This window comes from Lampris incognitus, chromosome 17 (assembly GCF_029633865.1).
Source record: "Lampris incognitus isolate fLamInc1 chromosome 17, fLamInc1.hap2, whole genome shotgun sequence".
Lineage (NCBI taxonomy): Eukaryota > Metazoa > Chordata > Actinopteri > Lampriformes > Lampridae > Lampris > Lampris incognitus.
This window is the reverse complement of record NC_079227.1, coordinates 40067180-40081450: the sequence shown is the minus strand read 5'-3', so window position 1 is coordinate 40081450 and position 14271 is coordinate 40067180. Positions and strand designations below refer to the sequence as shown.

General features: G+C 44.3%; 1 protein-coding gene across 1 annotated transcript in view; it reads left to right on the top strand.

Annotated features, from left to right (window-relative positions):
* Window positions 1-13787, top strand: part of LOC130127223 (H-2 class II histocompatibility antigen, E-S beta chain-like) — a 29528-nt gene extending 15741 nt beyond the window's left edge. The window contains exons 2-6 of the mRNA XM_056296793.1: window positions 5889-6161; window positions 12239-12452; window positions 12935-13002; window positions 13110-13223; window positions 13762-13787. Coding sequence (XP_056152768.1) covers window positions 5889-6161; window positions 12239-12452; window positions 12935-13002; window positions 13110-13223; window positions 13762-13787 — 695 coding nt within the window. The remainder of the gene's footprint in view (window positions 1-5888; window positions 6162-12238; window positions 12453-12934; window positions 13003-13109; window positions 13224-13761) is intronic.
* The last annotated feature ends 484 nt before the right edge of the window (window positions 13788-14271 follow it).

Sequence of the window (14271 nt, the reverse complement as noted above, 5' to 3'; positions counted from 1 at the left end):
GCAGGCTAACCCTGTGGTGCCAAGCCCTACTGAGTATGGATGGACAGACGATGAAGGCAAGCTGGCCATTTACTGGATGCGCTCCCCACCTGCACCAGATGTGGTCTTGGAAATGCTAACATGTAAGTGTGTGCATTCATGCAAAATGCCAAGCTGCATGTGCCTGTCAAATTGACTTCCATGCACAGACATGTGCAGGTTACAGACCTGCAGTAACCAAAAACAGCAGGATGGTCCAGAACTGGACTTTGAACTTGGGGAGTCAGATGATGAGAGAAACGAGCAGTTTGATGAATGACAGTGTGATGATTCTGATGGTATTACTGTGGTAGTAGTCTATTGATGCACAGGATGTTGATTCTGGACTTGGTTACCCAGAGCTTGATAACAATAATGTAACCATATTCACATATACCCATTACCCTACCCATTACCATTACATATACCCACTAATGATATGGGATTACATGTATCATTGACTAAGTATATGTAAATGTCAATGTTGTTTAAAATATTAAAATAGTTCATTACCTCACTATGGTATTCCTTTTTATCATGTATTTTGATTGTGTATTTAAACAAATGTATAGAGACCAGTTTGTGACCTAACTGGCTTTGGTCTAGTTCTCATTTAAGGCTCACAATCACCTCACACAATGAAATAGTATGGGTATATTATACATTTCCTGAATCTTTACAGTCCTGTGAGTATTCCACTGTTTGTGTTTTGTGTCCCTGATATTCCTAGATGCCACAGGGCTAAAAGAAAGTATATAGTTTAGGCGAAAATTGCAGAAAGATGTGTGTTATTGACGGGTTGAAGAGCTCAAGTGACCTCTATATTTGTGAGAAATATCCACAACAGGGCTTGAATGAAAGCTAAGAAGGTCCCCTTTAAAATGATACCAAATACAATATGATAGAACATTGAAAAATGTCCTGACCATGAGGCTAAACCAGGATATGCACCAGCGTCTAAAATGCAATTTACTTTAGCGGGTGGTTAACTTCATGAGCTGATAACTGTGATACAGCTGCCACTCAGGAATGGTTATCATACCAAAATATCATCTACAGACATGGATCCTTTCAAAAATTATAAGTAAGTTTTGCCACCTTGAGTGTACCGAAATATCGTCTGGCCCATGGACTATGTGTATTGGGAGGTGGTAGGAGCCCACATGTAGACCCGTAGAGGGAGGGCGGGGTTATGTGTATGCAGAAAACTATTCGCTGCTGGTAGCGAAGTGATGTGCAGCCCTGATGGGGTGGAAACAACAGAGATGCCCAGTTGGATCATGCCATCTCTACCCAGCTAATTAAATGGGCAGTTATCAGAAATCAAAACAGGCAATTTTGTCGATGAGCTGTCGTCCAGGCAAGCGAGGCGCACAGGGACGGATAATGGCTCCGCGACACACGTACCACTCGCAACAGTGGAGAGGACCGTTTGGCCGCTCCGTGGTACCGTGGACGGGCCATCGGCGGTTCTCACCACCGTTCGTGTGGCTCCCGTGTCCAACAAGAAAGGCAGCTCAGCATTTGCAAGACGCAAGGTTATCATTGGCAGTTTTCGGAAAGCTGGCTCATGAGAGACATGCTGTCCAACTGGGGAAGCTAACAGCAAAGCAGAGTCTTCATTGCTAATCAGTGTATGTGGTTGTGTCTGTGCAGTCATACGACCTGATGTGGCAGCAGATGTGTCCAGGACCCCCTCCTCCTCCTCCCGTGTCGCCTGTCAGTCCGAGCCCCGGTATGAGCCTCCCCGTGGGGCCCGCTGGTCGTAAGGTCCGTTGCTCCGTCCCCTTCCACCCTGTGGTCTGCTCTGACCCCATCCTCGGCCTCTGCCACGCCCTTGGTTGCACCCTCGATGGAGTGGGCAGTCTTTAGCCCAGTGACCGGGCTGGCCACATGTGAAGCAGCAGTCGTCACCCAGTTGGGGGCCGCTGTTCTTCTGCCTTTTTCTGTATCTGATCGTGAGCATGATCAGCATGTCTCAGCAAGTCTTCCAGTCGTCTCTTTCCGTATCCTACGCAGTGTGTTTCTATGGCTTTCCTAACTCCGTCCTGCAGGCCGGCCAGGAAATGGTTGCAGAGGTGAGTTTCCCATGGTCCCCTCACTGGGGACGGGGGAGAGAGAATTGGTGGCGGTTGGGGTGTCGGTGGTGGTCCCAGGATCGGTCTCGTGGCGCCGCGTTGTTGGACGGGTTGCTGGACGCACCTTGGAGCCGTCGGAGGGGTGTCCCAGAGACAAAAGGAGAGAGAGACTGGCTGCCATGTGAGTATGGTGGAGGGGTGGGTGTCAGAGGTGGATTAGGAGAGGTGGGTGAGAGAGATGGATTAGGAGAGGTGTGAGAGAGTTATGGATTAGGAGAGGTGTGAGAGAGAGATGGATTAGGAGAGGTGTGAGAGAGAACGGGTCTTTGTCTGAGTCGTCGTTGCGCGTCATAGTCCTCTGTAGCTTTTTTCTTTCCCTCCTTTCACACTCTTTCTCCCACATTCCCAAAATTCTTTCTTGCTCTGCCATATACTCTAACCATGTTGTAGGAATCTGTTTCCTTTCCAAGACCTTCGCTTTTCCCTTTTCCATGGACTGTCGGACTTTCATTAGTTTATTCTTGCTCAAAGGTCCTTCAACAGGAAACCCATGACCCTGTATCCAGTCTAAAACATGTTCTACCGAGTCCTCACCATATTTCCTTCTCATTATCTGATAGATAGGACCCTTCATATCTATCGGGGGCAGTTTACTGCCCTTGTTTCCCTGTTTTTTTCTCTTCTAGGTTCACTTGATCCTACCAGGTGACCACTTCTATTAGTGCGAGACCGAGGGTGAACAGCCGCCTAATTGTCAGTGCACGACCTCATCTGGTTTCAATAGTCCGCGTTTTAAATGATCATTTCCTCCTTTAAAGAATCCTGCTTACCCGTGTGATGAATCTCCCCGGGTTTTGCTGAGGGGTCTCAGCAACACCGACCAAACGGACCACCCGCCTCTCCCTTTCTTCTCCTCAAACCTGCTGAGGTTATTGGGAGATGGGTGACTATGTCCTCGTCCCGAGATGACGGGTCAGCCGGTTGTCCGTCTGGCGGGCGACGTGAGATCCCACTTCTGACACCAAATTTGTTGTGGATTTTCCTTTATCCTTAAATGGGCTCTTGCCCCAGCAACCTCTGGGGAGAACAATCACCCCACAAACATTGGAGCAAACAGAGAATCTTTATTGCATCTGCAGATGGAGAGACATAAGGCCACACAGAGGTTCGTCTGTGAGGATATGCTCTGCCCTGAGCTGGAGGTAGTGGTTTTTATAGCACAGTCCATCGCGTCATACCCTATGTTTCCTGCACCAACCAAGGTGTAGTCTGACAAAGCTATGCAGGAAAACATCTGAGTTAATCAGGTTCTGTGCCTGGTGAGTGTCTGTAGGTCCATTACTCTTACCTTTGCTGTCCCAGTGTCTGGGACGCAGCAAAGGGGAAGCAATCATGATGACGTGGCTATGTGACCCCATGGGGGCGCACATAAGAACAATGGGTATGTGTGTCTGCATTGAGTGGGAAGTTGCATACACACAGAGAAGTAGAAAACTACAGAGTACATACGGAGTGCATATGCAGTACATGTTGTACTCCACAACCACCTTGCAGTCTCCAACCCCTTTCAGATCTCGCCTCCTACATCAGATATAGTCCACCTGTGTGCACTTTCCTCCACTCTTGTACGTCATCCTGTGCTCCTCCCTCTTCCTGAAATATGTATTCACCACAGCCACTTCCATCCTTTTCACAAAATCCACCTCCATCTGTCCTTCCACATTCCTCTCCTTGACACCATACCTACCCATCACCTCCTCATCACCTCTGTTCCCTTCACCAACATGCCCTCTGAAGTCTGCTCCAATCACCACTCCCTCCTCCTTGGGTACCCTCTCCACCACGTCATCCAGCTCCCTCCAGAATTCTTCCTTCTCTTCCATCTCACACCCAACTAGCAGGGCTTATGTGCTGATAACATTCATGTTGGTGACGTATGACGTATGACGTAGAAATGCTGTGCAGGATATAGGGATCCCACACGGCTCCTGTATCAGGTACTGATACCTGCTCACACCGCTGCACGAGGCCCGAGTCCACAACTCACTTCTTAATATCTGTGGTCCTCCACAATCTGCAGGCTCGCATCCAGCAGCTCCTCGGATCAGATGCAAAGTCCGCTGATCCAGCATCGTCTGGTGCTGGTAGACACGAGGAGTCACGGGTCACTTATTCAGATAAAGTTTTATTTACCCACATGACACGTCATGTGTCATGCCATGCTGCTCCACCCACCTCTTGTTGCTACATCCTACATCTGTTCATTGTGTTTGTCTAACAACAAGACACCTCACACGTCATGTGTCATGCCATGTTGCTCCACCCACCTCTTGTTGCTCCATCCTACATGTGTTCATTGTGTTATATTAAACTTACTTAGTGGTGCACACATCTTCATATCTTCTCTCCACGTGCTCCATAGATGAATCCTCTCATGTTACACAATGAAGTGTTGCTGCTGTACTCACCAGTTGTTTAGTGAACACACACATTCCACTCAACAGGTCAACTAAACACAACTTCACTCACATCATGCCCAAGTAACACACTGAACATAACAAACTCACCACACCAAACTGACCCAACAACCTGAACACAAGGGGGCGCACATGTACTGGCTGGTCCCACCATTCTGACACACAAGGGCAACACACAAACAACACTCTACCAACTAAACTACAATAACACAACACAGCACAACTCTTCAACAAGTTAACATTTAGATAGTAACCAAGGCGACACAACCACAACACAACCTTCTAAACACACACACAACACATCTACATTAAGAATACCCCCCCCATGACATGGAGGGTAGTTGGTAGAGTCCAGCGGTCCGCCCTGTATTTAACAGCTGCTCTGTGGAGCGCCCTCTGCTGTTCAGCCTGACAAGAAGTCCTGCAGCAGCGACGCCCCAGCACTGCTGCCTCAACACACAACATTAACACAACACGAACTACACATGTGGCCCCGAGAGCTGCCATCACACACACACACACACACGCATACACACACACACATTTATATATATATATATATATATATATATATATATATATATATATATATATATATATATATATATATATATATATATATATATATATATATATATATATATATACACACACAGACATATATATATATATATATATACACACACACACACACACACACAGACCCACACACATATGTACATGTTGAGTGTGTATTGAGTACATGTTGAATGTGTATTGAGTACATGTTGAGTGTGTATTGTCTACATGTTGAGTGTGTATTGTGTACATGTTGAGTGTCCTGCAGCTAGGGGGCGCTATACTATCAACACATGTCCTCTTGTCATTCTGTCACCGGCCAAAGCTTCTCAGTCCCCGAACAGGCTCGAACCTGTGAGTTTCTGTCCCTTTCCAGCATTAGACTCTACCCTCTACCTGGTAACAGATGACGTGGCAGGCCTCTGTTTTTTCTATTGGCTGATGTTGGGAGAGCTAGCCAGCCCAGTGAGGTGATTGGGTGGTGGACTGGTTTATGTCCAGGGGGCAGTCCACACCAGTCAGTCTGTAAAGGAGGACAGTTTATTGTGTTCATCAGCAAGACAGACACATGGCTTCATGCTGCCTTGTTGTGTGTTGCTCCCTCCTGGTCGTGGGTTTCTATGGAGCAGGTGAGATAAAATATGTAAATCAGTCTCTGTTGGATGGACTCTGCTGTGTTGTTAGAAAAGAGGTTTTAATTATTGTCTTTAAAACAATTCAACTAAGTAACTTGAACCTGTTTCTCTTTCTCTTCCAGATGCGTTTTTGTGGTATTACCTGGACATATGTGTGTTCACCTCCTCTGAGCTTCCTGACATAGAGTACATATACTCTCATTATTTCAATAAGATAGAATATCTCAGGTTTAACAGCACTGTGGGGAAGTGGGTTGGATACGATCATATTGGTATCTATAACGCAGAGCGCTTTAACAACGATCCTGCAGAACTGGCAACCTGGAGAGCTCTGAAAGAGACGTACTGCAAACATAATATAGAGATACGGTACCGAGCTGCACTGGATAAGACAGGTGAGCTGCTCTGCTATGATGATTATTACTACTACTGTTACTACTACTATGGGTAGTACTATTATTATGACTATTACTACTACTGTTACTTATACTATTAGTAGTACTATTATTATGACTATTACTACCACTGTTACTACTACTATTAGTAGTACTATTATTATGACTATTACTACTACTGGTACTACTACTATTAGTAGTACTATTATTATGACTATTACTACTAATGTTACTACTACTATTAGTAGTACTGTTATTATGACTATTACTACTACTGTTACCACTACTATTATTATGACCATTACTACTACTGTTACTACTACTATTAGTAGTACTGTTATTATGACTATTACTACTGTTACTAATACTATTAGTAGTATTATTATTATGACTATTACTACTACTGTTACTACTACTATTAGTAGTACTGTTAATATGACTATTACTACTACTGTTACCACTACTATTAGTAGTGCTGTTATTATGACTATCACTACTACTGTTACTACTACTATTAGTAGTACTGTTATTATGACTATTACTACTAATGTTACCACTACTATTAGTAGTACTATTATTATGACTATTACTACTACTGTTACTACTACTATTAGTAGTACTGTTATTATGACTATTACTACTACTGTTACCACTACTATTAGTAGTACTGTTATTATGACTATTACTACTACTGTTACTACTACTATTAGTAGTACTATTATTATGACTATTACTACTACTGTTACTACTACTATTAGTAGTACTATTATTATGACTATTACTACGACTGTTACTACTACTATCAGTAGTACTATTATTATGACTATTACTACTACTATTATTAATACTATTAATATGACTATTACTACTACTGTTACTACTACTATTAGTAGTACTTTTATTATGACTATTACTACTACTGTTACTAATGTTGACTACTGTTATTATGACTATTACTATTACTGTTACTACTACTATTATTATGCATGCATGTATGCGTGTGTGTAAGTGAGCGCGCGTGTTTCTGAGTTGTGTGCGCGCGCGCTTGCGAGTTGTATGTATCGGTGTGCGCGCGTTTGCGCACGCGTTTTTGTATGCGCGCGCGTGTCTGTGTGCGCGCGCGTGTGTGTTCGCGCGTATGTAAGTGTGCGCGCCTGTTTGTGAGTTGTGTGTGCTTGCGCTTCTGAGTTGTGTGCCGGTGTGCGCGGATGTCTGTGTGCGCGCGCACGTCCGTTTGTGTGTTTGTAAGTCACCTTGTGTGTGTGTGTGTGTGTGTGTGTGCGTGCGTGTGTGTGTTTGTCACTGTGTGTGCGTCTTTGTGTGTGTTTGTGTTTAAGTGCGCGCGCGCGCGCGTTTGTGAGTTGTGTGTGCGCGTGCGTCTGTGAGTTGTGTGTGCGCGTGTGTATGCGCGGGCGTTTGTGTTTGCGCGCGTGTCTGTGTGTGTGTTTGTTTGTGTTTGTCACCGTGTGTGCGTGTTTATTTTTGTCTTTGTGCGCGCGCACGTGTTTGTGAGTTGTGCGCGAGCCCGTTGGAGTTGTGTGTCGTGTGCGCGTGTCAGTGTGCGTGCGCGCGCGTGCTGTGTCTGTGTATGTGTGTGTCTGTGTCTGTGTGTGTGTGTGTGTGTGTGTGTGCGTCTGTCTGTGTGTTGGTGTGTCTGTGTGTGTGTCTGTGTGTGTGCGTATGTGTGTGTGTGTGTGTGTGTGTGTGTGTATTAGTGAACAATAGAACATGGTACATAAAACAGGTGTGTAGTATTACGGACACACATCAGGTTCAGTATCATTACATAACTACGTCAGAAGAACACAATCAGGGTGTGAGACAGTCCCCGACATAAAGCAGCGCTGCCAGCAGGTATTAACGGGCTCCAAGCCCCCATGTATGTAAGTCGGGTCTGGCTGTCTGTAGGAGCCTCGCTAGTTGAGCTGTTTGCTTATTAGACGGTTGCAAGTCTCAGTCTTAATGAGCGACGGTGGTCGTAAAGCTGTCCGTCAAGATGGTGTATGAGGATGGTTGTGAACACAGCGCACAACTATTGATCATCTATGACGTCAACAAAGGATTATTGATGAACCCGGAACAGGTTATTAACATCGTGTGGGTTGGGGCTGGAAGAAAAACAACATATGTGTCTAAAAGAATATAATGACATATAGGGATGAGGTGGGGAAATGAGTAGTATTAGGCTGTACATACTTGTCAACAATGTTGAGTGTTAAGTACTGAGTAATAACAGTGGAAGAGCGTGTAGTATCTGTTTTAGGAGAAGTACAATTCTAGTGTTCCCTCCCATGGACGAGGCAAGTGTGGGGCTGACAGGAGCGAAGAGGTTGTCTTCCACTAACTTCAGAGGGTTTCTTGGCAGCCTTGCAGTGAGTTATTCAGTAAAGTGGGAGAAATGCAGCCTGCTGGAAACCTTGTTCTGAGCTTCAGGGAACTTATTTGTGTTTTAATTAAACCTGCTGAAGTGGGAGTAGGAGGATATAATGAAGCATGAGTATGCTGCATCTGAGTTCAGCATCTATGCAGTGAATGCGTGAAGGCGTCATCAGGAAACTGAGATTAGTTCTTAACAGACGCAGCTAATGGCGGTGTCTGAGCCAGAGATGTGGAAGCAGAGGCTTATCTTACAGCTGCTATGGGTCATTCTGTGACTTGTTTGCTGATTCTGAAAGAAATGTGTAGTTATACTCCTGTAGTGCGTTGTGTAGCCGTGTCAAAGGGCAGTAGAGTGGACTTGGGGTGATAATGGTTTGCAGTATAAAATGTCCTTTACTGAAGGGTGCTCACAAGAGTACATAGCTGCTAGCTGCAAAGCTTCAGTTTGATCACACTGACAGGCTACAAGTAGTTCGGATATATAATGTTAGCGCATTTCATGATTTTGCAGCATAGCGCCACCTAGTGGCCAATTAACAGTAAATAATGCACAGAACCTCAGGGCGTCATGACTTATTGGTGGACCAAGTTTCGTGTTAATGGGAGTTGCTGTGAACAAGATCCGCCACCTTGAACCAATAGCATAGCTGCTGCTAAAGAGCTGCATGTTGTCCCTTATACTTTAAACGCTTATAACGCAAAAACCGTCGCTGATAAACATCTGAACACATTCACACGTCATGCTGGTAGTGTCACGTGTCCTGTCAAATATTTTGGAATAGTTTGATCAAATATGTGTGAAAATAAAAAATATTAGGTATATTGTACACTGTACAGGCATATATTGTACATTGGTGTGGATGCATGTTTTGACCGATTAGAATGACCTTTGACCCCCTTGATATGTTCATTCTCCAGAATGTCTGTGGCGGTTTTGGTAGCAATTGAATGAATCTGTGCAGAAATGTTTATGTTTTATGATTTTTCATATTTTGAAAAATATAGAGTGACGGACTTCTGAATTGACCCTATGTTGCAGTGCAGCAAAGTGTTGGCATCACTTACTGGATCTGCTCACAACATCTCAGTTCTGTAGGATGTGCAGGGGATTTGGGGGACATTTTGGGGCATTTTTGAAGTTTCGCAGGTGAAATTTACATTTTTGTCATAAGCCACGCCCACTTTTTTAAATTCATGACCAAATTGCATGTGCCAACTCCAGTATGATCCTAGACTGTGCACCCCAAATTTCATCCAAATCCATGGTGTCAATTATGAGATATAAACTTCTCCAATTTATAGCGCCCCCTACTGGGTAAATGAAACGCACTGCATGAGTTAGGATCTTTTGACAATACGTGACGTCTAAATAAATACGTCTAAAATTTCAAGTTGATATGTCAATGCATTGATGAGTTATGGCACCGTCATGGAAAATCACCGTTTTCCAGTCAAGGTTCAATGATCTGTCAAATCAAAACCGAGCAACGGATCAAAATTCTTTCGATAACTTTTTGCCTTGAGTGAATGTAGATGATGTGTGCCACGTTTCGTGTAAATCGATCGCACGGCCTAGGAGGAGTTCGAACAAGTAGTTTTGGCTATTTTCGCAAATTTGCGAAATGAAATTACGGCAGAAATGGGAGTGGCCTTTACCACGTGATTCAGCTGTGCTCAGTGAATGTGCACATGTAAAGGTTTTGCATGTCCGATGTACGGTTTGGGAGTTACACGCCAAAACGCCTTGACCTTCAAAATAGCGCCACCAACTGGTTGACATGTGTCATGTTTTGCAAGTGGGGTAAGTGCGAAGTTCTGTACCAGGCCTCCAAAGGGTTTTGTAGAATCTGTTACGGTGTAGGCTGCAGTACCACTTTTACCAACGGATAAAATAAAAATAAAAAACTGAGCAGAAACAATAGGGGTCCCCAGCCCCTGGGGCTTGGACCCCTAATAAATGGTAACAACATAACACGAACAAAGAACAGACACACAACAAAACAGAAGGGGAGTACACGTGTTCACATGTAAAGTAACAGACGGCTGTCAGGACACAAGTGTGGTAGTATGTCAGCAGCTCGTTACTTGTGTTGTTGTTTCAAGGCTGAGAGGTTTAAGGAAAGACTCACTTCTTGGAGACAAGCAGGGATCTTAGGTAGTGATTTACACAACTCCTGTTTGTGAGTACACATGTTGCATCTACAGTAACACAATTAATCAGATGTTGAAGAGCACATCTTCTGGATGAAGACAGCACCAGGTCACGTGTTTCATGTTAAAGGAGCGACAGGGTCACGAGACTCCACACCAGTCCAACACTTATGGGACATTTCACCATCACACGACAAGTGTGAGCGTGTTTGTGTGTTGTGTTACCAGAATCAACGGAATCTAGAACTTCCAGACCTCCTTCTGCTTCACTGCTGGACAGGACACATGTTTTAAGCTGGTGTGGTTTATTCTTCCAAATGACATTTAAGAAAGTTCTATTTGCTTCTGTGGCGGTAGAACCATAAACCAATAGAGACACAGATGGACCCACAAAGCGAGACAGGCCCTCTGCTTTGGAGAGGAGAACTCCTCCTAAAATAGAGAAACCCCTTCCAAGACCAATCCTGAAGACAGACTTGGTCTTTTTAATCTGTTGGAGAAATGGAGATGTTGTCTAGCTGTAAGATGTGTAGTTGTATATATTCCCAAATACTTAACGGACTCTTTTACCGGATGTTTCCAACTACACAATCGCTACAATCACGCACAGACAACATTCCACATGTGCACACATTTAGTCGCAGGTCCAAGGCCCTGGAACACTGGTTACCTGAGGTAACAGAGTTCCTCACGTGCTTCTTGTCCTTCAAAACAAAGTGGTGTCGTCTGCCAGTTATGAGATTTTTAACTCTCCACCAAAACCCGACATTCCTTCCAAACGTCCATCATTCTCGATATTAACTGATAAGAATTCAGCCCCTCAAATAAATAAGGGAGGAGGAACAGGGCAGCCTTGGCGGAGCCCTCTGTTCATCTGGACTCTTTTAAAGCTGTTAAAGTTCATCATAACAGAACTATTCATATCTTTGTGAAACATATTGACAATGCCAACAAAGTTATTCCCAAAGCCCAACGCCTCGACGAACTGTAACAGAACCGTGAGTTCAATCGCGTCAAAGGCCTCATAGAAGTCTAGGAACAAAATAAGTGCTTCAGAATTTACTGCATCTGCATCATCCAGCAGATCTAGGATGAGTCTCATGTTACAGTAACGTGCCGGGTTTTCATGAGTCCTGTTTGAGGTCCGGCTATAACAGAGTCTAGTCCTCAATGCGGAGGGCTGGACTGAGGCGACTCACTGCAGAAGAGCCGTTTAACATGCTTTATTTCAGCTCTGCTAGGCACTGCCGTAAATCAGTTTATGGTAACTCCTCTGGCGGCCGCTGTCGTAATAATGTAAACTAACCTACGACACATCAGTACAACCCCCAAGGTTGGACTACCCCGGGATTCCAACCCACGACCTTTTCTGCTGTGAGGCGACCGCGCTGACCACTGCGCCACCATGTGGCCCCAAACATTATGTACTCTCGGGATTAGCAACTCTACACATTTGACATTGATTCAAGAAGTTAATTTCAAGTCCTGATGATGATGATGATGATGACGATGATGATGATGATGATAACAAAATAATTCCTTACCAGCTGAGCCCAGTGTCAGACTGACTTCAGTGACGCCTCCTAGTGGCCGACATCCGGCCATGCTGATGTGCAGTGTCTACAACTTCTACCCCAAATACATCAGTGTCACCTGGCTGAGAGACGGACAGCCGGTGACCTCTGACGTCACTTCCACCGATGAGCTGGCAAATGGTGATTGGTACTACCAGATCCACTCCTACCTGGAGTACACGCCCAGGTCAGAAAAATTAGACTCAGTACCAAATGGACCGGTCCAAATACATACACAATACTTTAACACTACATACTCACGCATGCACACACACACACACACACACACACACACAATGACTGGAAAACAAAGCACAAAGTGATGGTTTAAGGTGGAACGTGTCTCCTCAGTGTCTGCTCTGTAGACACCAGCTGCATGTTTAAGGTGGAACGTGTCTCCTCAGTGTCTGCTCTGTAGACACCAGCTGTATATTTAAGGTGGGATGCGTGGCTCTTTACAGGGGAGATCCCAGATGGACGACAGAGTATTTATTGTGTATTAATACCGTGTTTTAAACTGGGCTGATGTTTAGTATCAGACTTGACTAGTTTCTGTGCAGACAGACAGGAAAGTACAGACTTACCTCATCCAATCACATCACGTCTTATTTATTGCTGATATGTTGTTTATTTCCTGTGTTTTCTTCTTCTTCACTTATTTCATCTCAGGTCTGGAGAGAAGATCACCTGCATGGTGGAACACGCCAGTTTCCCCTCTCCTAAGAACGTGGACTGGAGTGAGTATCTATGTGTGTCTCTGTCCATGGATAGGTGATGAAGACATAGAGAGACAGGTCAACATGCAGGTGTGTCTATAGATAGAGACATGGGTCTGTCTCTCCAGATCCCTCCATGCCACAATCAGACAGAGACAAGATCGCCATCGGAGCGTCAGGTCTGCTTCTGGGTTTGATTTTGTCTTTGGCAGGTCTGATCTACTACAAGAGGAAGGCCAGAGGTCAGTAACACTAGATCAGTCCAGACCAGGTTTACACTGGTTCACATCAGTCCACATATACACACTACACTATAATACCACTACACTATAATACCACTACATATACACACTACACTATAATATCACTACATATACACAGTACACTATAATACCACTGCATATACGCAGTATACTACATCACTACATTATAATACAAACACATATAAACAGTACACTCTATATCACCACACTATATCAGTACATATAGACCATACACTATACATATACATAGACAGTACACTATACATATCAGTACATATAGACCATACACTATACATATACATAGACAGTACACTATACATATCAGTACTTATAGACAGTACACTGTACATATCAGTACACATGTACAGTACACTGTACAGATTAGTACTTATAGATAGTTGAAGAAACAATAGTTAAGTTGGGTGTCATCAGTACTTGAAGTGGGCCAGACTTGTTTGGTTGTATTTCAGTCTCTTCACTCTTCACCACTTTTCTTATCGTTGGTCTTTTTTAACAGGGCGTGTTCTGGTTCCAACCAACTGAAGCAGGAAGTGACGCTTCTTCCTCGTTGGTTGTTTTGGTGGCAGTTCAGTGTGTGTCGCTTTCACCTGAAGGTTTTCTCCCAGGTTGTCAGTGCTGCCCCCTGCTGGATCTCATTGCCTCCTGCTCGTATTCTTACTAATGCTCTACAGATTCTGACGTCATAGACATATAAAGAGTAGACGCCGCATCGACCGCTGCTGCCTATTGGCGCTGACGATCCGTGGGGCCGCCATCTTGGAGCGGTCACCCGCTCCACTCAGTGTAATGTGTTTGGCAGGCGCAATGAACTGTCAGCGCAGTTAATCACTCATAACTCGCTGAATACCAAACTGATTTCTACGCCTTTTTTGTTGCTGAAAACGTCATACATGTAGCTATGATACAGGACACATGGTTTGACGTATTTTAATGTTCATAGTTGGCTTGACAGTAATAGAATATTCTGATATATGATATATGTGATGTATGATAGGTAGCTACCGTA